At 35.3% G+C, this 26694-nt stretch overlaps 1 protein-coding gene across 1 annotated transcript in view; it reads right to left on the bottom strand.

Annotated features, from left to right (window-relative positions):
- Positions 1-26694, bottom strand: part of MIB1 (MIB E3 ubiquitin protein ligase 1) — a 118450-nt gene that overhangs the window by 52438 nt on the left and 39318 nt on the right. Inside the window, exons 8-12 of the mRNA XM_022586811.3 lie at positions 21432-21576; positions 19670-19803; positions 13524-13631; positions 2857-3054; positions 568-719 (exon numbers count right to left, since the gene is read on the bottom strand). Coding sequence (XP_022442519.1) covers positions 568-719; positions 2857-3054; positions 13524-13631; positions 19670-19803; positions 21432-21576 — 737 coding nt within the window. The remainder of the gene's footprint in view (positions 1-567; positions 720-2856; positions 3055-13523; positions 13632-19669; positions 19804-21431; positions 21577-26694) is intronic.

Here is a 26694-nt window from a genome sequence, read left to right as displayed (position 1 = left end):
TTCGCAGATCCTTTATGAATTCTATGACTTCCCAAAAGTCTTTCTCGAGCTTTAACCAGCAAGCACTTTTTTCAGTAGACCACCTATTACTATAACAATGATTGGAGGACCTCTATACTAGAAGTTTATAGGTAATTATATTATTAAAAAGAAATCAGGTAACTTAATAAATGTTATTTAGCCACAAGTTTAAAAAAATAATTACCATGCAAATAAATAACATGGGGCTAGAGGACACCTGAGAATGATCTTGAAGAAACATAAATCTCCAAATGGAATGCATTTTAATTAAATCTTTATAATATAAGCAAGTATTCCTGATACTTTATATCCATATTTAATATATATTTAAATAGTCATTTCATAATACTTGTATTAGTTTAACCAAAAAAAAAACCATATAAAACTGATCTATTTAATGAAGTTCAAAACTTCCACAGACCTTAAAACAATTTAAAACATTAAAGTAAACCAAAATTATTTCCTCATAAGTATCAGAAAAAGAGAACCAGCAACAGGAAAATATTTTTAAATTGCATATAAAATAGTAAAACGTGACATCTTTACCTGGGATTTCCTCTTAGTGCAGCATGGTGTAGAGCATTAAATCCATTATTATTTGTAATGGTAACATCTGCTCCAGCTTCCAGAAGAACTGCCAGGATATCATCACGTTTCTTACTTATTGCATCATGAAGAGGGGTATCACCTTCAGAATCCTTTTTTTTAAAAAAAAGTTTAAAGAGACTTTCATTAGTTCTTTTTCAATTAATCATTATATGTAATGTTAATACTTATAATGAACTACTGAACAAAGAAACAAAAGCAGAAGCCATATCCAACAACCCGTTAATAAAACATGCTGTGTGTTAAATTTTAAAGTGCAGGCAAGAAATATTAGCCTCATTATAGTAAAGAAATTCCTACTCAGTCTAGATGGAAAAGACAATAAACATGCTGTAGCTTTCCAAAGAAAATAGAAAAAGAAAATCAAAGAAGTACCCTCAAATATAATTTAGCAAATAACAAAATTAATGAGGTGGAAAAGTTGCCCCCCACCGCAATTCATTCGCTTACAATGGCCTGCTATACCACATTCCTACCATTAATTGTTATACTCTAAAATTCCACACCAAACCTACACCAGTCTTGGGAGTCCCATAGTAATGAATTTAAAGTCAGTGGTTATCAACCTTGGCTGCACTTTAGAATCTGTGGGGAGTTCTTAAAAAATCCCAATACCCAGGCTGTTCTTCAGACCAACTAAGCCAGAATCTCTGGGGGTGAAAGCCAGGCATCAGTAGTTTTTCAGAGCTCCCCAGATGATTATGTTGTGCAGTCACAGTCGAGAATCATTAATCCAAATGTTTTCAAAGGGCAGGAAAGTGGCTAGTTAACTCAAAGTGAAGACAAATGAAAAAGAAAATCTGACAGTCTCAGTCTACCTTTTTCTCAAGGTACTTTTCTCATTAATCAATGATTTAGCAATAAGTTGTTATTCACTATCAGTCATTTGGATAAATGGGTAATTTAGACCTTTTTCATATCATAGTCATAAATACTATTCTCAGTAAAGCCATATATAGCCTATCCTACGGCATATACCACAGATGCCAAATCCAGTCTTCCACCTATTTTTGTAAATAGTTTTACTGGAACACAGCCACACACATCCATTTATGTACTATCTACAGCAGCTTTCAGGCTACAATGGCAGTGTTGGATAGTTGTGATAGAAATCATATGAAAGCCTAAAATATCATCCGGCCCATTACATAAAAAGTTTGCCAATCTCAGGTGATATATTCATCCACACATATAAAAAATTCCCAATACAAGTTCAATCCAACAATCCAACTTCTATCCGCCTATCTGGTGGCACTAAAAATTCACAGTCTCCAACTTGAGATGGGCTCTTAACATGGCTGGCATAAGCTTCTACAGGTCCTCATCTATCCTGCCTTCTGTTCCCCACAGTAGCTATTCCAAACCTTCATCATTCTTCTCAATCACCCTTTCTACACCTACCACTCCCCACTCACTCTCAACAGATAACTCTGCCTCCCATCCGAGACAAAAAAAGTTAGCAGGTATAAATTCCCACTCCTTCAACAGATTAACTCCCCTCAATTCCTCCCCCTATCCTCCAATCCAGCCATCCACTCAGAAGCTGTCGGTTCCCGACTCCATCAGTTCCAAAATGGATATACCTCAGAAATATCAGTCCGTAGTAACCATCTAGCTAAACAAAATCTCTGATTCTTTCAGTTCTTCTCAAACCCTCAGTCCCATTACTCTGGTTCTTCTTCTTCATTACTTCTCTGAGATCTATCCAATTTAATTCACCTGGTTGCCAAAACTTTAGATGGGAAGAATCATTCCTTAGGTGACTCTTCAAAAATTAGGTCCTACTACAAATCAATCCTAAAACTCTATATATTTTTTCCAAATCAGAAAATCTTCCAAGACTGGATTAATGACTAGACCCAGACTCTAAGATAAATTAAGCTACAATTAAAATACTTTTGATACCTCTGAAGTAACTATAATGAAATGGTGAAGCTCACTATCATGATCAATAAAGTTAAATCAAATCAACTCAGAGCTGATATTTTCACAAGTCCCCACCCCCAACTCCCCCAAACAAAATCGATTTACTGACACTTTCTTAAAAAAGGCTTTTCTAAGAAGGAATAACTGCCAATTTTATGACATTCTATACCTTCAGTATCATTTACTATGATTGATCATACAAAAAAGAACTGAAAACAAAAGAATGCTTACCACAAAACTTAGTACTTCCATTTAACAGAATCCTAGCAATACCTGCAGAATATATTCCTTTAAAGGTTTTACCTGTAGACTGGGATGACAGCCAAAGTCCAATAAAGTCTTAACCACTTGAAGGTGACCTTTATTGACAGCAATATGAAGTGGTGTCTGCCGGCGCTTGTTTCGTGCATTCAGATCAGCACTGCCTCGGTGCAGCACTTCTATAACAGCGCCTTCATCTCCAAAAGCTGCATGGTGAACGGCTCTATCTCCATCTTTATCCTAAACAGCAGCATTTAAATCTGAGTCAGTGAATATTTTAGAAAGAAAAATAAAACTCGAAGCTATAATAATTCATCAAGAACCATATTAATGTGAGAAAAGGAAACAGAAAACAGAATGGAGCCAACAAAATAGCCAGAAATTCGTTTGAATCGTGATTAACTCCAAAGATAAATGATGATCTGGATCATTATATCATGCACACATATACCAGACCAATAGTTATATCAGAAGTAGCTTGATTCTTCAGTACTCCTAATTTATCAGCCATGATGGTAAACCAACATTAGAAAATGTTAAATCACGACACAACTATATGAAGTTTTTTTCATTTAAAAAAATGTTACACAGATTTTTTAATAACATAAAAATTATGCTAGCAATTGAGTAATTAAAAAAAGAAAGAATGAATGCCAAACAGTATGATCTCAACTAGCTTTAAGGGAGAGAAATATATCAACATGTTAACATTGGTTATCTCTGGCTGGTGAGCATACACTTTTCTGTATATTTAAGAACAGAAAAAAATTAAGTATTTCATTTAAAGATAAAAATGAAACATAAACAAGTAAAATTCTATACATCCAAAATTCCAAAACTATTTCAGAGGAATCCAGTAGCAATGCCTCACCTTCTGCTGGCATATTTCTGAGAAGACGAGAGGTAGAAAAAGACCCAACTGCTTTAATTTTTTTCAAATGCAAGAAACTGCTTTAAAAAAAAAATGCTTGTACTACACCATAAAGATAATAAACACAGTCCATACCAAAAAGAGTCTCATTACCTTGCTAGATGCAGATGGAGAAGGATATTATAAGGGTATTGTCTTTATTCCATACACATCTCAAATTTTAACACCCAGATGTAAGCAAACTCTCAGACTTTCTCCAACCCATGGTAGCCCCTGGTGGACTCTAGTTTTTGCAAGTGGTTTGAAACTCCACATGGCACTCGAGCTTATCTGAACTACTTTTCAAAGATAACACAGATAAATACCGCTGTGGTTAAATATATTTAAAACAAATAAACAAAACAGTTGCTGAATTCAAAACAGTTTTTGGTCTTTGCATATTTTCTCAAACAGATACTAAAAGTAAAACCGCTCAAGTAGAAGTCCATGACAACTTGACAACCATTCTTGAAAAGGTAGGAATCCAAGACTCAGGAGTACTTCTACCTTACAAACATTACAGCTAAACAAGATTAGGAGTTTTTGTTACCTCTTAACATTAAGCATAAAGGAACTGGCAAACTACCACAGGAAAGATTTAAGATTCAACTCTTGTTCCTCTGAGTAGCATTATATTTAAACATTCCAGAAAAACAAGCTTCTTACAAAAAAAAAATATGTTTGTGTGTATGTATTGTTAACCTCTCTAGTAACACATTTCAGTATTCAGAATCTTAGATGTAAGATCTTCCTAACCTCCAATCTGGATTTCTTTTCTGTTATAATTTTTAAGCCTATCTAGTGGTACTCGTACCATTAAAAATAGGAATCCACTAACACTCACTGAATAAAAACAGGAACTATTTATGAAGCTTACCATATATTTATGATTGTTAGAAAACTGCTACCGAAACACTTTTATGCAGGTTCCGTCAACAATTTGTTTACATTAAAAAAAAAAACCTTAAAATCCAAATATATGTCAAAGGGAAATACATAAGGAAAGTTTAAAGATTTTGTAAAATACATGTACACACTAGAAAACAACAATTAATTTCCAGATTTTTATTCTAAATTAGAAAATCTCAGTTGAACAAAGGCCTTAGCTTACAGGTTTTGTTGCTTTCTTCCGAATTTATCTTAAATATTCCAAAAAACCTCAAACATTGAGGTCATTATCCTGTCTTTGATACTGCCAACAAATGAGATGTTGAGGGACAACACAATAGCTCACTCCCAAACGGTTACCTGAAAAGATCTGCAAAGGGGCCTCAAATTAAATCTTAAACTGATCTTGGTTCTTTCTATCCTCCTGCTCCTCTGTTTCCTCTCAGCCTCCAAAACCTCCTCTTGCTCCACTCTTCCCTTAGCTGATAAACCCACAGACAGTACAGTCAACAAAATCAGGATCTGCAGGTCACGCTCACCTACTTCCTTTCCCTGAACCCCTAGGTCAAACACCAAATTCTATGGCTATCTATTCTCTCTTGTCCAATTCTACAGCTAATTAATTCAGACCTTCCTTCATTCTCATTCACTTGACCTACTGCCACAGCTCACCCAGCATTCTTACCCCAATCTATTCTTCACACAAAAAACAGAATTCTCTTTGTAAAACACAGAATTTATGTTTAAAACTCTTTAATGTAACTCCATTATATAAAGAACAAACCTCTTTTAAAGCCTACTTCTGTGGACCATTCCAGACTCATCGGCTGCCATGTTCCCTCATATATAAAACTAACTTACCAACTTACTTCACCCCATATGTTCATGTGCTGCTCTCAGACTTCAATGCTCTTATTCATTACCTTTTTGGTTTGAAAATACACATTCTTTCAGCTCAGGAAACTCCTCTCCTGTGAAACTTGCCCTGCCTCTCACAAAATTATTTTAACTCTTCTTCTGTCATATCACACTACAGAATAATAATTTGTTTGCAAGTCTGTCATTTTTATTTGACTGTGAGCTTCGTGCGGGCTATGACTGCATCTTAATCATCTTTACTCCCAATACGTATCATAGTACCTACTACTAGTAAGAACCAAAATAGGTGTTGAATTGAATCCTTAATATGCCTTAATAACAATCATGCATTTTTTTCTCAATCATTTTTTTAATGATTTTTTATTGTGGTAAAATACAAATAACATACCTGTGTCTCTGCATCTAAAATGTCTCCTATAGGCTGCGCACAGTTAGAATATTTTTTTTAATCCATTCTGCTGTCTCTGTCTTTTGGAGTTTAATACATTTAAAGTAATTACTAAGAAGGAAAAACTTCCATAATTTTGCTATTTGTTTTCCATATGCCATACAGCCTTTTTTCCCCCTCATTTCCTACATTACTGTCTCTTTTGTATTTAGTTGCTCTTTTGTAGTGAAATGTTTTCATCTCCTTCTCATTTCCTTCATGCTATAACTGTTTTCTTTGTGGTCATCACAGGGATTACATTTAACTTCCTAAAGTTATAACAATCTAATTTGAATTTATACCAGCTTAACTTCAACAACATACAAAAACTCTACTTGTTTACAGCTCCATCCCCACCCCTTTCAAGTTACTGATGTCACAAAATTACATCTTTGTACACGGTATGCCCCAAAACACAAGCCAATAACTGTTATTTAAAAATCCATCAGTCTCTTAAATTATGTAGAAAATAAGATGTGGAGTTACACACTGTTGTTAAAATAATGCTTTCTTTTATAATTGCCCTTGTATTTGCCTTTACTGAGATTTTATTTCTTCATATGGCTCAGGGTTACTGTCTAATATCCTTTCATTTCAACCTGCAGGACTCCCTTTTGGGATTCTTACAAGGCAGGTCCAGTGGCAACAAACTCCCTCAGCTTTTGTCTGGGAATGTCTTAATTTCTCCCTCATTTTTGAAGTACAGTTTTGCTAGATATATGATTCTTGGTTGACAGGTTTTTTGGGGTATTTTTTTTGTTTTGGGGGTTTTTTTTTTACCGTACGCGGGCCTCTCACTGTTGTGGCCTCTTCCGCTGCGGAGCACAGGCTCCGGACGCGCAGGCCCAGCGGCCATTGCTCATGGGCCCAGCCGCTCCGCGGCATGTGGGATCCTCCCAGACCGGGGCACAAACCCGTGTCCCCTGCATCGGCAGGCGGACTCTCAACCACTGCGCCACCAGGGAAGCCCCTTTTTTTGTTTTTTGTTTCTTCCTTTTTAGCACTTTGAAGATATCAGCCCACTATCTTCTGGCCTCCAAAGTTTTTGATGAGAAATCTGCTGAAAATCTTAAAAGGATCTCTTATAAGTGACAAGTCGCTTCTCTCTTGCTGCTTTCAAGATTCTCTTTTTGTCTTTTGAAAGTTTGATTATAATGTATCTCAATGTGGGGCTGAGTTCATCCTATTTGGAATTCATTCTGCTTTTTGGATGTTTATATCTTTCATCAAATCTGGGGAGTTTCTAGCCATTGTTTCTTCAAATAACCTCTCTGCCCCTTTCTCTCTTTCTGCCTTCTCTTTCTGCCTTCTCTTTCTAGGATTCTCACAATGTGTATGGTGGTCTGCTTGATGATGCCCCACAGGTCCCTTAGGCTCTCTTCATTTTTCTTCAGTCTTTTTTCTTTCTGTTTCTCAGACTTGATAATTCCCATTGTCCTATCTTCCAGTTCACTGGTTCTTTCTTCTGCCTGGTTAAATCTCTCTTTGAATTCCCCTATGAATTTTTCATTTAAGTTCTTATACTTTTCAGCTTTGGAATGTTTTTAGTTTCTTTTTAGGTGATCTATGTCTTCCTTGATATTTCCATTTTGTTCACACATCATTTTCTTGACTCTCTACACATCTTCATTTAGTTCTTTGAGAATCTTTAAGACAACTGCTTTAGAGTCATTGTCTAGTAGATTGCCATCTGGTTTTTCTCAGGTACATTTACTTGTTGGTTTATTTTTTTTTCCTTTGAATGGGCCATACTTTCCTATTTCGCTGTTTACCTTGTGATTTTTCTGTTGAAAACTGGACATTTGAATCTAATAATGCCGTAAGTCTGGAAATCAGGAGACTTCTCCTTCTGCATGGTTTGTTTTTGGCTTTGGTTTTGGTTTGGTTTTGACTGTTTTAGCCTGTCTTCATGCTTACAGCCTGAGGTGTAAACTTAAGGTCTCCTTGGGTCTTTTCTGAGCCTGCACCTTTCCTCAGGTATGTGCAATGCCTTTCTAATTTCCCTCATATATGCAGTTGCTTTTGAATGTCGTAGTCTTTAATGCCAGGCTCCCAAAAGGAGAAAAAGAAAAATGGGAGGGGAAGCAGAAAAAAGCACAGACCCTTAAATCCTCTGGAAGTAACTTCAGCCAATGAGGAAGGGTTTGCAACAATGGGAGAGTGCAACAATGGCTACCCACCTCTGTGCCTGCACCTCCATAATCAGAAGCAGCAATTAAGGATTAGAACACCTTGCAAGTTGATCTAAGAACACATACCTGGCTGCCTGTCACTGGGCTGGAGGGTGGGGTATGTGTAGCTCCTGCTGAGCTAAGAGCTGAAATTGACCAAAATTAACCCCCAAGCCTTCCCTTGGAAGTAGCAAGCCTTCAACAGAAGCCAGAGTTCTAAAATAGTTACATCAGAAAGATTCTGCCATTGCAGTTGTTGTCTAGATGGGGAGATGGATTCCTAGTACTTCCTACTGCACCACCGTCCCAGAATCCTTTTGGTAACCATCATGATTTTTTTTTTTTTTGGCTGCACTGCGTCTTTGCTGCTGCGCGCGGGCTTTCTCTAGTTGCAGTGAGCGGGTGTTACTCTTCATTGCAGCGCGTGGGCTTCTCATTGCTGTGGCTTCTCTTGTTGCGGAGCACAGGCTCTAGGCACACAGGCTTCAGTAGTTGTGGCTCACAGGCTCAGGAGTTGTGACTCGCAGGCTGAGTAGTTGTGGCACATGAGCTTAGTTGCTCTGCGGCATGTAGGATCTTCCCGGACAAGGCCTTGAACCCATGTCCCCTGCATTGGCAGGCAGATTCTTAACCACTGCACCACCAGGGAAGTCCCCAAGATTTTTGCCATCAATGAAATTAAATATTTCCTGAACTCACTGATATTTTCAGTAAATTAGGTCAACTATTATATTATTAGGTCAATATTTTATTATTCTCAAATATAATATACTTCATCTTACTTTCCTTAAAACTTGTTCAGTTAATCAAGATGCTGGTATTGTGATCATATTAAAACCTTTAGATTGTCTGGAAATGGTGTATTCTGGTTTGTTCGTTCATTCATTTATTCATTCCTTCAATGAGTATTTACTAGGTGCCTACTATGAGCTCAGTACTGTTCTGGACACTGGAGAACAACAATGGGCAAGATAAAGTTCACCCTCATGGAGTTTACATTCTAGTGGGGGAGACAGAATATTATAAATGAAATAAGTAAATAAAATGTAAATGTTAGGTAGTAGAAAGTGCCAAGGAGAAAAAACAGCAGGGAAAAATGATTAGATAAGACAGCCAAGGGATGGCCCCTCCCAAGGAAGGTTTGAGTAAATACCTGAAAGAAGTGAAAGAGAAGGCGATGAAGATATCTGGGAGAAGAGAAGTGTGAGGAGACAAGCACAGTGGCAGCAGGAAAGATGAAAACTGTTTAAATTCTGGATATATTTTAAAGAGCCAACAGAATTTAGTGATAGACCAAATGAGGAATATGGGGAAAATAAAGAGGAATCAACGAATGACGATTCTTAAGACCCAACCTGCACAACTAAATTTACTGATAAGGGAGAACTATAAAACTATGATATGTCCCCTTTGAAAACCTGACCTTTTTTATTTGGGCAATCTTAGATTGCAGTCTGCCTTCCTGTAAAAGGCACCTTAACGACTGTTTTCTGGGTCTTATAAATCAAATCTTTCTCTTGACATCCCATGTTTTTAATAGTGCCAGTATTTCAGGGGGGGCATGTAGGGAGGTGGGAAAGCCTCTAGTCACAACCTGAATTAACATGGATCCCCAGGAACCACATATACCAATTCCTAGAGCCATTCCAGATGTTATTATTCGGAGTTCTGACTTGTTTTTAAGGAAAGAATTTCCTTAAACTGACCAGTCTTAAAGTCCACTTGCCTGTTCCTTTTCAGATTACAGTTAAATAAAAAGTCTATACAGTTTTGTTTTCATTAACTAGATAAGCAGAATCAGACAGAATTAGCATCTGGGTTTTTTTTGAGAAACTCTGCTAACTCCCACTAGTTGGAAAGAAATCTTTAATAAGAACAGGAACTTCCCTGGTGGCGCAGTGGTTAAGAATCCACGTGCCAACGCAGGGGACATGGGTTCAAGCCCTGGTCCGGGAAGATCCTACATGCTGCGGAGCAACTAAGCCCATGCGCCACAAATACTGAGCCTGTGCTCTAGAGCCCGCGAGCCACAACTACTGAAGTCCATGTGCCTAGAGCCCGTGTTCTGCAACAAGAGAATCCATCACAATGAGAAGCCCGCGCACTGCAACGAAGAGTAGCTCCCGCTCGCTGCAACTAGAGAAAGCCCATGCGCAGCAACGAAGACCCAAAGCAGCCAAAAATGAAACAAATAAATTAATTTAAAAAAAAAAGAACACAGGTAATAATGACACTTTAAATTCCCATTGTGTTCTACATTATAAATGGTATCTTAATTATTTCCCTTACTCTATTCCCCAACCCTTTCAGTTATTTTCATAGATGAGGAAACTGAAGCTTATACCAATTAAACTTTTTGCCCAATATCATTTTAGACAGCAACAATACCATTAAAACTTGGGTTTTCTGACAATGTCGAGTACTGTTCCCTACTATTAATATTCTCCATTAAAAGAGTTTTCATTAACCTTAAATAATGAAACCACCTAAAGTTTACTGATATCTTCAGTATATATTTGTACTATATTTGAAAAACTTACTGTAAAGAACACACTTTTTAAAAGTGGGCTTCCTTTCCATTAAAATAAATCCTCCACACCTTTACCTATTATATTCATCAGTGGGGGGGGGGAAACAACTGAGTCCCTGGAGGATCAAACATTAGCTCACCCATATCAACATACCTAAGATCTCACAGTCCTCAGTGCCTTTAACTACACATTAAGAAGGAAACAGAATGTAATCCTACTGTACTCAGTAGGTCATACATGGAGACAACCAACTTTCCAAAATAGCTCTGAGTTTTCCCTAAGAAAAAGAAATAGGGAAAAAATGTAACCATATCACATATTTGAAAGGTATAATATATAGCAAATAATTTAGCTTACTAACAGCTTCAATCAACTAAAATCTGTAATAGTCATCTATATTAGGGGCCAGCAAACTTTTCTGTGAAGGGCCAGAAAGTAAATATTTTAGGTTTTACAGGTTATATGATCTCTTATCACAACTACACAACTACTCAATTCTGCAGCTGTAGCACAAAAGCAGCCAAACACAATAAAATTAACTAATGGGTATGTTGTGTTCCAATAATACTTTAAAATACAAATGAAGGGCTGGACTTGGCCTGCGGGCTATAGTTTGCAACCTGTAATCTATACTATCTTGAGCTCACTTCCTGATGGAGATGAAAAAAATTAATACAGATACAGAATGAGATAACTAGACAACAAAATGTATTATTCTCTTTATTCTTCAGCTAACCTCAAAACTTTTAATAAAATTAGATTTTTTAAAAATCATTGTTAAATTATTGTGCCTACATGTGTTAAAGGTACAATAAAGTTTTTAGAAAAGAGTACTCAACTTCTAGGATACATACTAAAATATTTACAGATTAAATAATATGGTATCTGGATCTGCTTCAAAGTAAGTCAGTGGAGGAAATGGGAGGCAAGAGGGTACAGATAAGACAAAATTGACCAGGAAAAATAACTGAAGTAGAGTAATGGGTACACAGGATTCATTATACTATTCTATTTCTATACATGTTTGAAATTTCCAATAATAAAAAAATTAATAGCAACCAATCAACTTACAAACAAGCTAGTGCATGATGAATCACAATTTTAAGTGCATTCGTAAAATCAGCTATTTTCTCCAACTTTTAAACCAGGATTTCCCAACCTCAGCACTACTGACATTTTGGACCAGATAACTCTTTGTTGTGAGAGCTGTCCTGTACACTGCAGGATATTTAGTAGCATCCTTAGTTTCTACCCATTAGATGCCAGTAATACTCCCCTGCTCCCCAGCAACCAGTTGTGACAATCAAAAATGTCTCCACAAAATGCCCCCATGGGACAAAAATGTGCCCCAATTGAGAATCACTGTTTTAAACAAACTATATTGCTGTTTATGACAGACAATGTTAATTCTTACATTCTAGAAAAATGAAACGTTGATAAATTTTTGTTTTATTCTTAGGCAACGAATTATATTTCAATCCAATTTTTAAATGTAGTTTTTCCTCTACCAGTTGGGACACTGTGTTATTAATTTAACCTGATGTGTAAGTATTCCTTTTTCACACTATTTCTACAAATTACATCTGCCTACAATGGTTTTTAAAACAGAAAATGCACAGAATGGAAATCCAAAGGAGGAGGTATGGTACAAGTCCACCTGTACCTTACTGCTTTAGTAAGAGATGTGGTTTCCAAAGTGAAAGATAAATTATTTACAAACACCTAGCCTACTGAGCTTCACTCCAACTCCAAGCTTATGTGTACAGTAATAACTAACCATTTGCTTTGTATTTGAGTTCAATTAAGGAAAAAAAAACCCTACTCTTGAGAAATAGTGCTAACTTCGTTCCCCACCCCACAGCTACATCCCTATTCTACACAACGTCTCATATAGTTTACAAACGTATAATATACTAATTTAAGATTCAAACTCTAGGCAAAAGAAAAATTCCAACATCAAAGATGACTTATTTACACCTACAAAACCAATGGCTCTTTAGTAGCTGTCCAACAACTCAAGATATATACAACTGGGGAAAAAAAGCAAAAATAATGTAAGACTTCTCTTTTCAAATATATGTCATTAAAATTTTATAATTAGTAAAAACAGGCTGGTCAACAAATTTAGCCCTCAGAAATTCAAATCCATATTAAATAGCTCCCTCAGATGAGAGTGCCATTTGGACAAAATTGCAACCTTTTGCCTAGTTAAACTTTGATAGAATTTGGCTTATTCCTAAATAATCTTATATTAGACTAAAACAAATGTAATTCTAATATACTCTTTAAGTGATGAGGTTATAGTTAGCTACAACAAAGGGAGCCATCCCTCACACCAGCCATACAATGAAATTCCAATGATAGTAAAAATCATTTATTTCTCCTTTAATAAGAATATACTCTAAATTAAGCACATATACACACATAGAGCGATAAACATGCATTATAAAAATCTTCAAAAACCCATATAAAGATCAGGAAACAAAAAGACTAAACAAATTCTAGTTTACTTTTTCCCTCAGGAGACAAACAACAACAACAAAAGGCCTCTGAGTGTCACATATCAGGAAAAATCTTGCCACACATGATTTATATTCCTATTCCCTCAATTTCCCAGCATGACTCATGGGTAAATCCAACTGGGCTCCCAACAACATGGTGCTTCTACCATAGCAAAGGGAAACTCAACTATCTTCACTTAGGGTTATGCCTAGAATATTGAGCCATCACAGAAAAACACGAAATGCTTCAAGCTGTCTTTTGTCAAATTTTTCTTTTCAATCAGAAGAGCCTTAGGTTAATATTAAATTTCAAAATGAAAAAAATCCATCTCATGATAAGAAGTACCATTTCTAGGACATTCATTTTTACTTAAAATATTCTTTAAGCTTAGTTTTAATTACCTCTGCTTCTACATCCACATTTTGCTTCAAAAGTAACTTCAAAATGTCAACATGTCCATTCTGACTAGCAGCTTGCATGGCTGTGTGACCAGCACACTGTCCATTCACCTAAATAAAAAAAGAAAGGATGAAGGAATGTCACAAATCAGAAAGAGCCAATATATACATACAGTGTAGGTTTAAAGACAGCAAATTATATGATTCTATGAAAACAATTTAGGTTGGTGTTCTATATATCCTAGCATAGATCACCAGAAACTGGTTTCTCTAATTTAGGGAGGGATACAGGAACTTTGAAATTTCCATTGTTCAAAGAGTTATGAAAACTTTTAGGCACTCTGCAAAGGTGAAAATAGAAAAGAAGGAGGGGAAGAAGGGACGAAGGGAAGTAAGTTACATTCGTTTTGCATGTATGTATCTACTTGAATTATTAAATCTCAGAGTCTGTTTCAATGAAGAAAAAGCAATGAGGTGAATGGAAAAACCTTCAGAAAAGATACTGTCTGCTACAGTATAAAGAAATTCAATTCAGCCAATATAGCCAAATGCTAATGGTAGTTTGACAAATGCAAACTACCATGAAGCATACATAAATGAGTTACCAGGGTAGCTATACACAACTGTTCTAATATAAAGCAGTAATTTTCAACCAACCTTTTCTTCACTTCAGATGTTGTGTAAATGCATTACTTATTCATGGATACACCCAAGTCTAAGTGTAATTCCTTAATCCCACTACATTCACTCCCATCCATAAAACCTTTTATAAAAAATGGCTAAGGACACCAATTACTAATATAAGAAAAGGGGGATATCATTACAGATACCATGGACATTAAAAGGATAATATGGAATATTCTGGAAACTGCCCACAAATTTGATAGGCTAGATGAAATGGACCAATCTCTTGAAAGACACAATCTGCCAAAACTCACACAAGAAGAAACAGACCATGTGAAAGGCCTCTGTCCAATAAAGAAACTGAATCAATAATCAATGAACTTCAAAAACCAAAAGCACCAGGCCCATATGGGTTTACCAGTGAATTCTACCAAACATTTAAGGAAGAATTATACCAATTCTCTACAATCTCTTTCAGAGGCTAGAAGGTGAAGGAAAACTTCCTAAGTCATTCTATGAGGGCAGATTACCCTAATGCCAAAACTGGACAAAGACACTACAAGAAAGGAAAACTACAGACCAATATCTCTCATGAACACAGATACAAAAATCCTCAACAAAATGTTAGCAAATCAAATCCCAGAAAGTACATAAAGAATTATACACCACAACCAAGTAGAATTTATCCCAGGTATTGAAGGCTGGTTCAACATTCAAAACTCAATTAACGTAATCCATCACACAAACAGAGTTAAGAAGAAAAATCACATGATTGTATCAATAGATGCAGAAAAAGCATGTGAAAAAATCCAACACCCATCATAAAAACTCTCAGTAAACAAGGAATAAAGGGGAACTTTCTCAATTTGAAAAAGACTAGGTACAAAAAAATTACAGCTAGCATCATATTTAATGGTGAGAAACTCCCAACTTTCCTATTAAAATTGGGTACAAGGCAAGCAGGTCCACTTCCACCACTCCTTTTCAACATCATACTAGAAATCCTTGCTAATACAGTAAGGCAAGAAAAGAAAATAAAAGGTATAAAAGAAAATAAAAGGAAGACAGGAAACTGTCCTTGTCCACAGATGACATGATCATCTACGTAGAAAATCTGAAAGAGACCAAAAAACTCCTGAAACTAATAAGCAATTATAGCTAGGCTGCAGGATACAAGGTTAATACACAAGTGTCAATTGCATTCCTATATACTAACAAACAAGTAGAATATGAAACTGAAAACATAATATCACAGCACAGCAAAGGAAATCATCAACAAAATGAAAAGGCAACCTGCTGAATAGGAGAAAATATGCGCAAATCATATATCTGATAAGTTAATATCCAAAATACATAAAGAACCCATACAATTCAAAAGCAAGAAAAACAATTTGATTAAAGAATGAGCAGAGGATCTGAATGGACATTTTTCCAACGAAAACATACAGATGGCCAACAGGTACATAGAAAGATGCTCAACATTACTAATAATCAAGGAAATGTAAAAAAAACCCACAATACCATCACATTACCATTACACCCCCCAAAATCAAACACTAAAGTATAAATCTAACAAAATATGTATAAGATCTACATGAGGAGAACTACAAAACTCTGATGAATGAAATCAAGGAACTAAATAAATGGAGTATACTCCATGTTCATGGATAGAAAGACTAACAGTTCTTCCCAACTTGACCCATAAATTCAATGCAATCCCCATCAAAATCCCAGCAAGTTATTTTATGGATACTGACAAACTGATTCTAAAGTTTATACTGAAAGGCAAAAGACCCAGAATAGCCAACTTAATACTGAAGAACAACAAATCTGGAGGACTGACACTACCTGACTCCAAGACTTACTACAAAGCTACAGTAATCAAGACAGTGTGGTACTGGCCAAAGAACAGACAAACGGAACAAAGGAAAAGAACAGAAAGCCCAGAAATAGCCTCTCATAAATATAGTCAAGTGATTTTTAACAAAGAAGCAAAGGCAATACAATGGAGCAAAGATAATCTTTTTAACAAATGGTGCTGGAACCGCATGCAAAAAATGAATCTAGATACAGACCTTACACTTTTCACAAAAATTAACAAAATGGATCACAGACCTAAATGTAAAACACAAAACTATAAAACTTCTAAAAGATAACACAGGAGAAACCCTAGATGACCTTGGGTATGGTGATGACTTTTTTTTTTAAGATACAACACCAAAGACATGATCTATGAAAGAAATAGTTGATAAGCTGAACTTCACTAAAATTAAGATTTTCTGCTCTGCAAAACAAAATATCAAGGTAATGAGAAGACAAGCCACGGACTGGGAAAAAATATTTGCAAAAGACATATCTAATAAAGTACTGTTATCCAAAATATACAAAGAACTCTTAAAACTCAACATTAAGAAAACAGCCCAATTAAAAAATGGGCCAAAGACCTGAACAAACACCTCACCGAAGAAGACATACAAATGGCAAATAAGCATATGAAAAGATGCTCCACAATATATATCATCAGGGAAACACATTCTTACTATATGATCCAGCAATCACATTCCTTAGTACTAATCTAAAGAAAGCTGAAAACTTACGTCCACACAAAAACCTGCATACAGACATTTACAGCAGCTTTATTCATAACTAACATGTCCTACATAGGTGAATGGATAAACCCTGATGCAACCAGACAATGGAATATTAATCAGCACTAAAAAGAAACAAGCTATCAAGACATAGAAAGACATGGAAGAAACTTGAATGCCTATTACTAAGTGAAAGAAGCCAAACTGAAAAGGTTACATACTGTATGATTCCAACTATATGACATTCTGGAAAAGGCAAAACTATGAATACAATAAAAAGATCAGTGGTTGCCAGAGATGGGGTGGGGAAAAGAGGTGAACAGGCAGACCACAGAAGATTTTTAGGGCAGTAAAAATACTCTGTATGATATTATAATGATGGATACATATCATTATACCATAGTACAAACCCACAGAAGGTACAACACCAAGAGTGAACTCTAAGGTAAACTATGGACTTTGGGTGATTATGATGTGTCAATATAGGTCATCCTTAGTAAAACAATGTACCATTCTAGCAAGTGATGTTGATAATGGGGGAGGCTATGCATTTGGATAGACTGGGAATACATGGGAAATCTCTGTACCTCTCTCAATTTTAGTTTGTAAAACTGCTCTAAAGATAAAATCTAAAAAAAAAAATGATCAAAAATTCCAAATATGAAAGACATGATTTCCAGAATATAAAGATCAAGCATTAAAAGTAATGGATGAAAACGGATCCACAGCAAAGCACAACATTGTACAAGTTCAGACTGTGGTGACAAAAAGAGATGTTCATGCTTGAAAGAAAAAAAGAAAAAACAGCTCACATGCAGTATCGATCAGGAATCAGAATGGCTTAATAAGTCTTCTCAACAGCAATTCTGAATGCTGGAAGAAAATGGGATTATTCTGAAGGAAAATAATATCTAACCTTGAATTCTATTCCCATCTAAAACCTAATAGTAAGGTTAAAATATATATATATTGAAGGTCTATTTCCCATGCACTCTTTTTCTCAAGAAGCTACTAAAAGCCATACTTCACAAAAGAGGGAATAAACTTTGAAACAGAAGGACAGAGGATACAGAAAACAAAAAATCCAACACAGCAGAGAGGGGAAGGGCACCCCCAGGATGATGTGTGAGAGACATTCCAAACAGGCATCAGGCATAGAGAGCAACCTGGCCAAATGGAAGAGGTCAGAAGGCACTGAAAGAAATCTCTCTCAGAAGATAAAATGAATACATACCTGATGTGCCTGAATTTCTTGACAGATTACACAATTAGAGAGAATTTTGGAGAAGAATTAATTATAACAATATAGATTGCTAATAAGTGAAAACAATTTTAGATTATCTCTTGGGAATAAGAGAGACTGGGAAAAACTACAAGTGAACTCTTTGGAACGAAGGAAATGTTCTACATCTTAATAAGGCTGTGGATTATGCGGGTATATGCATTTGTCAAAACTGATCCATGTATTTCACTGTATGTAAATTACACCTCAGTTTTTTTTTTAAAGAACAATTATGAACACCAAGGAAAACAGAAAGTTGTGTAAGAAAACACAATCTAGTATCCTCCACAGCTTAGATATGAATGTCATTTGAATAATAACATGTACAATTAATTTTAATCTTAACAAAATTACAATACAATATAATACCACATTAAGAACCTGGAAGAGGTGTGTATGTGTGTAGTGGGGATGGGCTGGAGGTGGCAAAAGAAAGCTGAATCCTCACCTTCACAGAGAGGTATCAAAAGATAACTCCTAAAACATAAAAATCAAGAAATAACAATAGAAATATGTTATTGAAAGATGTGGAGCTAAGTATATGAAGAAAATCAGCTGAAAGAGGTGAAAATAGCTGCCTCTGAAGAAAAGTAAAATAAGATTGAGAAAGAGATGCTGTTTTTCATAACAAACCTTGTAGAACTGTTTTTCTCTTGAAATTTTTAGAATGTATGACATTCTAAAAAACAACTAAAATAAATTAGTAATTAAAGGAAAAAATTAAGTACAATAACATGTAAATCTGCTTGACTGAATATAAAAGAAGTCTGACTCTACTTTCCAAACACAAAAAACTTGAATATCTGAAACAAATTATTTGTGACATAGCCCATAACCAATCAAGAAACCACTGTGTCATGCTGCTGCAACTGATCTCTAATAAACCTAAAATGCCACATGAGATCATAGAAATAAGATGTTTACACCTTATAATTACAGATCTGATCTTTGTCAAACTATCCAGCATACTTGCACACAAAAATGTGGCAACAAAAGCCCTCACTACACAGTGACAATGATCCAAATTGACACTCAACCTACAGTCTCTTGGCTGGTACTGACATCATACTGGTGCCACAATAGTAGCAATGACAAAGCCAATGGATGACTAAGCAAGAACCAAAATTTAAGTTTTGAACCCGTTTAAAATATGGCTTTTGTAAATGGTAAAATTACAACATAAACTATTAAGATTCACAAAATGCATGAACCCTAATTCACCTGCATTATAAACTATGAAACAGTCAATTTTCATAAGGAGAGGAGGGAAAAAGTTTAAATTAAATGTTTTGAAAAGAGAGATGGAAAATTGCTTATAAAATTTACTAAAATATATTTTTTAAACATAATAAGATAACATTTACATGAGAAAATTTCACTGAATTTCCCAAAAGGACACTTACTACTTAAAAACCTAAAAGTAAATTTTGTCAATCATAAAATGTAAAAAGTCAGTATTAAGAAAATGTCAATATCTTTTAGAAATGCACAATGAAGAAGTGATGCCCAGTGTCTTCTTTAAAATACCTTAGAAAAACAAGCAAGAAGGAATAGATGAAGCACATGTGGCAAAATATAATAACTGTTGAAGTATAAGGTTCGTTATAACTATTCCATTCTTGTGTATGCTTCAAAATAATTTTTAAAATGCTCACATCCACATCTGGTCTTTTTAGCAAATCTTCCACTTTAGCAACATCTCCATTGGCAGCAGCCTTAACTAATTCTTCATTGAGGTCACCAGATTCTTGGGTTTCAAATAATTTCTTCAAGAGTTGGGAGAGTCTTTCTGTAAAGCATCAAATAAAGCTGCTAATATAGGAGGATCTCAAACCTTAACTACTAACAGACAAGCATTACCCATATGCCTGTAATATATACTTTTCCTTTTTTATTATTTCTATCATTAGTATTATTTTTGTACTATGCTACAGATATTACCCATGCACATTATAATTACTACCATATAAAGCTGCATTAAATTCGAGCCCACAGTTATTCCCAGTTTACTCCAATTCATGTACTTCAAGTTAACATTTCAGAAAAAGAAGAGTTACGTACAAACTAGAATTCAAGATTTAGGAGTCATACCAAAGATATTATAAATGAACACACTACAATGGGAGTATCATAATGATACAAATTGTCTTTCAGGTCTTAAGTATATCATATGGACACTCGGAGCTCAATGTTACAGATCTTAGAGTAGATCAACAGATCAATGGTTATGATTCAAAAGCAATATAATCTCTATAATGCCTGGGGAAATATTTTAGGAACAAACCAATTTTCAGTTAAAAATGGATCTCTAAGGGTTAATAACATACTTCAAAGGTGCCAATTGACTGGTTTTGACTAAAAGAAGAAAGAACCAGAGATGTGTTTACAGAAACCCTTTCAATATGATTTTTTTTTCTAAATAGCATTTATCAGTAGCAAATCTACCCAGTTCTACTCCTTAACTCTTGGATCTACTTACTGGAAAGGAAAGAAGTCACAAAGTGGGGCAGAGGCCCAACACCTAGTCCACATTACTTGAGAGAAGGATACCATCCTTCACTCTTTCAATTTGTTAAAAGTCAGCCTACTGTGATGCCATCTAACCTCAAGGTAAAAATAACACCACATGATTTAAACTTCAAATACATTAGCAAATTACAGCAGGAAAGACAAGACAGAAGCAAAGAAGCAGAAAGCAGTACAAAATAAAACTGGAGGTCACCCAATGTTTTCCTTTACTTTCTTACTGTTCACAGTTATGGTTCTATCTTCTTTTCTGGATGACAACAATACACATACAGTAAGCTGTAATTTGCTGTTGAATGAAGTGAGTGTGTATATAAAGCGGGAGCATAAGAAGGGAAGATTTTGGGCATGAGTCTACCCAAGCATCCAGCATACTCACATCTCAACACAGCTTTCTACTCATTGTGGCATGTATATAACTCCTATTAAATGACAAGAGAAAAAGTATAGCTGATATGTAAAAATATCCAGAAAGAAAGCCATCGGCTAGCAATAATATTGGAAATAAAAAGAAAATAAAGTAGTCTAAGAAAGTGATGGTTCTTTAGCAGAAAACATAACTTCCGACTAGGAGTAAGAATGTTGAATTTCAGGGATCTCAGATTTGATGTGGAGAAGCCCTTGATATATCCAAGAAAAAGCACATATTTATGGAACTTTTCCAGGGCATACCTCAACCAGAACAAAGATTGTTCATCATATGAAAAAAGTAGAAAAAAATAAAAAACCTTTAGCGAAAGTTTAAAAGGTAGTTAATATTCAAGTGAGGTTATGTGATCTAGGAGAAAATCAAGAACACATACAACATTATCTGTATACAAGAACTGGGGAATTGGGAAAGGTTCTAATGTAAACCATATTACTTTTAGAGAAACATGAAACAAAACATACCACCAGATGCATTGCTAATGGCTGATCCTGCAGATGCCACCTTGGAAACTGCTGCTGGATTATACGTCCAAGATGTTCCACAGACTTCCACCTTTAAATCACTGTCTGAATAAATTTGTTGTACTCGGCCAACTTTACCTAAAGTCTTAAAAAAAATTAGATTCATGGTTCAAGTCTGAAGTATATACTGTAAAAATCAATCACCAGTTTTTACATATTTAAAGTACTAATTTTACTTCACTCCTAATAAAAAAAACCTTTAAAGGATAATCATATTCAAATGGGTTATTAGTGACAAACTTTAAAGAGTATCTTTAAAAAATATTTTAATAAAACTACATTTCCACAATAATATAAAACAATCATGACAATCTATTTTATTCATAAAAGTTCACAAAATCTTGGTTTCTGATATTCAATCCTTTTTTTTGTTAATTTATTTTGTAAATTTATTGATTGATTGATTGTTGGCTGCGTTGGGTCTTCACTGCTGCGCACGGGCTTTCTCTAGTTGCGGCAAGCAGGGGCTACTAGAGCACAGACAGGCTCAGTAGTTGTGACACATGGGCTTAGCTGCTCCACGCATGTGGGATCTTGTGTCCCCTGCATTGGCAGGCGGATTCTTAACCACTGCACCACCAGGGAAGTCCCCAATCCTTTTTTAACCTCATAAGATACTTCTTGAGAACTTGTAATACAAGTGGTCCAAAACCATCATCAATCTAGCCTAAAAAAAGAAAATCTGATTTCTAAAAAAAGCAATTTAAACCAAAAAGGGCTCAAAGCTTACATCTATGTTTAAATCCTTTTTGGAATCAAGCCTGATTTCAAAACAGAAGTATGTAGAAGTAACATGCTTATTAAATATATGTAGTAAGAAGAGCAATTAGGTACGGAACACAACCAGAAGCAGCAGCCCTCACATGGTAGGTACTGTTCTAAGAGCTTTATACGTATTGACTCACCTAATACATAAAATCCTGAAAGCTATGTAATCTTATTAGCCCCATTTCAAACTCAGGTCCAAAACCCATTCTCTTATGCACAACAGAATAGCCAATGACAACACTAGAAAACTGGTGATAGTGATAATATCTGACTATTTCCTAACACAGAGGAGACTGCCCTTAAACTTGTTTTCTATTTTGACCTCTCCACAGCATCTGACTCCAACTCTTGAAAATATTCCCTTGATTTCTGGATGACAGCCTAATCTTTCTGCCTGTTCCTTCCCTTTTTCCACTCACTGGCTCCTTTTCCTTCTTCAGATTCCTAAGTCTGTTCATTCTCCCAAACTTTATTGCTTGTTTTTTACTCTACTTTCTTGGAAATGTAATCCACTTGACAACTATCGTCTTACTTCCAAAGACTTCAAAATATACTACTCCAGCCCTGTTTACCCCTCTCCTCGCCCCAAAACACACACCAATTTTAACTTCTCATTAGACATTTTCACCTGGGATTTTCCACCATCATCTCAAACTCTCTGAGGCTGCATTCTTTTTTTTTTTTCCCTCCTTAACTGTTCTTTACGGAAAATCTCAAACACACAAAAATAGACAATTGTATATTGAATCCTCATGTACCCATCAACCAGTTTTAACAATTGTCAGCTCATGGCCAATCTTGTTTTCCCTATCCATTCTCCCCTCCTGTATTATTTTGTCATGTAAACTCTTTTTTTTAATATAACTTCAATACTATTATCAACCTATCCCAAATTATCAATAACTATAATAAAATAAACTACTAGTCAGTGTTCAAATTTCTGATTGCCTCACAAATGACAATTTTTTTAGTTTGTTTAAATCAAGTTCCTAACGAAACCTACACATTTTTTTTCTTTGCAAATTACTTGTTGAAAAAACAGGGTTATTCGTCTTATAAAGATTCATCCAATCTTAATTTTACTAATTGGTGCAGTTTAATAGATTCATCTGTCTCAGTATTTGGTGAGAAACCCTTCAAATTGGCTGCCAGATCGTTTTAACATCACCTAGAAATCTTTGATAGCTTCCTTGCTATCTGGTATGAGGCTCATCTTGTTCACTTCCTGCCAAAGAACTAGAATTAGCCATTTCTCCAAAGAGCCCTGATTCTTCACAGAGGGAAAGGCTATTTCGAGACCATAATCTAGGCACTAAAGTTGGTTATTGTTACAGGAATGGTCACTGTTTCCACGCCTTTTCATGGACAGAGCTAGGAAATGGAGGGGGGCGCAGTGTGTTTTAAAACAAAGATAAAATAAATCGTGAGTTTAAACACTCTCCCAATTCAAATTCCAGACTACAGGGTCTTTACTTAACCTCTTCTATACTACATCTGCGTCTCTTTTTTACCTCTCTGATAATTCTGGTCCTCAGGGTCACTGGGAATAACAGAATTAGAATTATCATATAACTGCTCATTTAGAAATCACTTGGAATTTCCTCTCTGTATGATTATGCCAACAGGAAACACACTTAGGTTCATTTGTTTCATTTTATTCTCCACTTTGGGGAGTTTCCTTTTTGAACTTAATTTTGTTTTCTAATTGTATAAAATACATGTGATTTCAAATCAAATCTATAAAATAAGACATATTCAAAGATGTTTCCCTTCTACCTTTGTCCCCCATATCATATTACCTTGCTATACATGAAAACTTTTTTTAAACTTTATGGTTAATCCTTCCATTGTTTGCTTTTTTAAATATAAAGTTTATATTAAACTTTATATAGTCCCAATTAATAACTAAAATGCAATCAAACAGCTCATTAAACTTACCATATCCTCTCTGCATTCCCAGCCCATTTTCTGACAGTCATACTTTATCTTGTTAGAGCATATAACCATTATGAACTCTACCGTTTCCTTTATAACTATACTGTTTCCATTATAAACTCTACCGTTTCCTTCATTTAATCTTAGTTCAATAAATAAATATTTATTTAATGATCACTACCAGTCCTTCAGTTGACATTTCTTCAGTCATTTTGGTTGTCTAAAACTAATTCTCTAATAGATTACTCAGAAAAGGCTCAAGGGGACTCAATTCTCTGGATTCTTACATTTCACAGCAGTCTACAGCCTTTACAGTACTTGAAAGTCGGTTTGGTTATATATAAAATCCTTAGCTTACGCTTTCTTTCCTTGAGCACCTTAAATAAATGTTATTTCATTGTTTTCTGGCATAAAACATTGAGATCACATTTTTTTTCTTAACAACAATCTGATTTTCTTTCCTTTATAAGTAACTTGGTCTTTTTTCCTAGATACCCAAAGAAATTTTTCTTTTCTTGAAGATTCTATTATTTTACCAGAATATGGCTCTGTGTTTGGTGTTCTGGGTTAGTTTTCCCAGGTATGCAACGTGCCCTTTTAATATTTAATTTCAAATCTTTCAATTTCAGGTAAATTTTCCTGGAATTACAAATTTTAGCATTTGTTATATTCCATTACTTTGGTTTCTGTTTTTTCCTTTTTGCAAGGATTCCCTAATACACATATATTAGATATTCTATATTTGTCACTTTCTCTCAAATACATTTTATCTTTTTGATTTTAAAATTTTTCCTCCTTTTTACCTTCTGTTTCTCTTAAGGCATTATCTGTTGTATTTATTTGCTCTATGTTGCTTCTAGCTTACTTCATTTCTGAAATTAATTTTTTAAAATTCTTTCCTAAGTTCTACCTCATTTCTAACTATGACTTATTTTATCCTTTCATGTCTTTTAACATCTTCTTAATTTTTTAGCTCATTTTGAATTATTAGATTTTAGTTTTCTGTGCATATCTTTCTGATGTACTTTCATCTGTCTGTGGAGAAGTTATTCTATTCCTTATTCTCCTTTTTCAATAATAACAGTGCATAGGGATTCGACCATGATCCCTTCCAACTTTTGCCTGGATTTACTCTTTCCTTTGTGCCTACTCTCTCTACCCTACTCAATCTGGCTTCTATTCCCAGCATTTTCTCCTCAATGGAGGGCTCTGCCCTGGAAGGGAGATTTGGCTGGTTGGTTTGGAGAGTTTATAGCCCCAGGCTACTCCAGTCCCTTCAGACTTTAGCATGGACTTATTGCTCTCACCCCAAACTGGAGTCTACAAGAGCCCTCCCAGGTTCGGCTGTTGTTATCACATTAATCTACCACACTAACCAATGAATACTCATTAGCTATTCTGGAGTTTCCCCCTTCTCAGGTCCACCTGATGCTCCATTAATTCTCTCTGCTGCCACACAGATGCAGACCCTGTAGCTGTCAATGGTTTATCTTTACTCGTTCACATTTTAAGATTCAAAAGACTATTCTATCACCTGGCTTTGTTACAGATGTTTGTAGCTTTTTCGGTTATGCTAACTAATCTAGTTGTTATCATGAGGATTTGAGAAGATTCAAATCTACGTCTTCACTACTGGAATCCCAGTACTGCCCTCCAGAAATTACCTAGAGGTTTTGCTTATACAGCAGCTTAATATGGGAGACAGGCTTTGAAGTAATATAGATTTGGGTTCAAATTCCAGTTCATTATCTTAGTTCTGATTTCCTCGTATTTAAAATAAGGATGTCATACCACCACCTACTTATAATATTCCTAAGACAAATAAAGTTTGTATGTTTATGTATATATGTGTAAACATATATATAGTATGTGCTGCATATGTACGTATACATCATTCAGCACAGTGCTCAGTATAACTGGGCACTCAACAGATGGAAGATGCTATAAGGTGTCACTGATAAGGGGAAAAAACAAAAACATCTTGACTATAAAATAATTTTAAATAGTATATATAGCTCCTATAAAATACGTCAAAAAATGACATTTTAAGTAACACCACACTATACTGAGGCCTGAAGTATATTAATACATTTTTTTAACCAACTTTAATACCAAAAGCAAACAAAACAAAGAGGGATTATATAGAACTCAACTTTTTGGAGAAAATAATGATTCTAAAATATAGTCCTGAAATACAACTATCACTTATTCAATACCTAACTAAAGCAATAAAAAATGTCAGCATCATGTGCAAACTATGAAATGGCTTTGAATGAAAGCACCACAACAACAGAGATTTTTTTTTTTCTGTTGTGTTCACTAGTACATCCCTGAAGGCTAACAGGCACACTGCTTCTGCTAAAACATCTGCTGAAGAACTAAGGCAGGAAGGAGGAATGGACTGATGGAGGGACAGGACATCATGAAGGATAGGAAAGGGGGACTGGACAGGATAGGAGGGGGCAAATGGGGCAGGAGTTGGGGCTGGACAGGAAGAGAA

This window comes from Delphinapterus leucas, chromosome 14 (genome assembly GCF_059928025.1).
Source record: "Delphinapterus leucas isolate spDelLeu-1000000601 "Yukka" chromosome 14, BTC_Dleu_Yukka2, whole genome shotgun sequence".
In the NCBI taxonomy this organism is placed as follows: domain Eukaryota; kingdom Metazoa; phylum Chordata; class Mammalia; order Artiodactyla; family Monodontidae; genus Delphinapterus; species Delphinapterus leucas.
The sequence above is the reverse complement of the archived record's forward strand: the minus strand, read 5'-3'. Positions and strand labels throughout refer to the sequence as shown.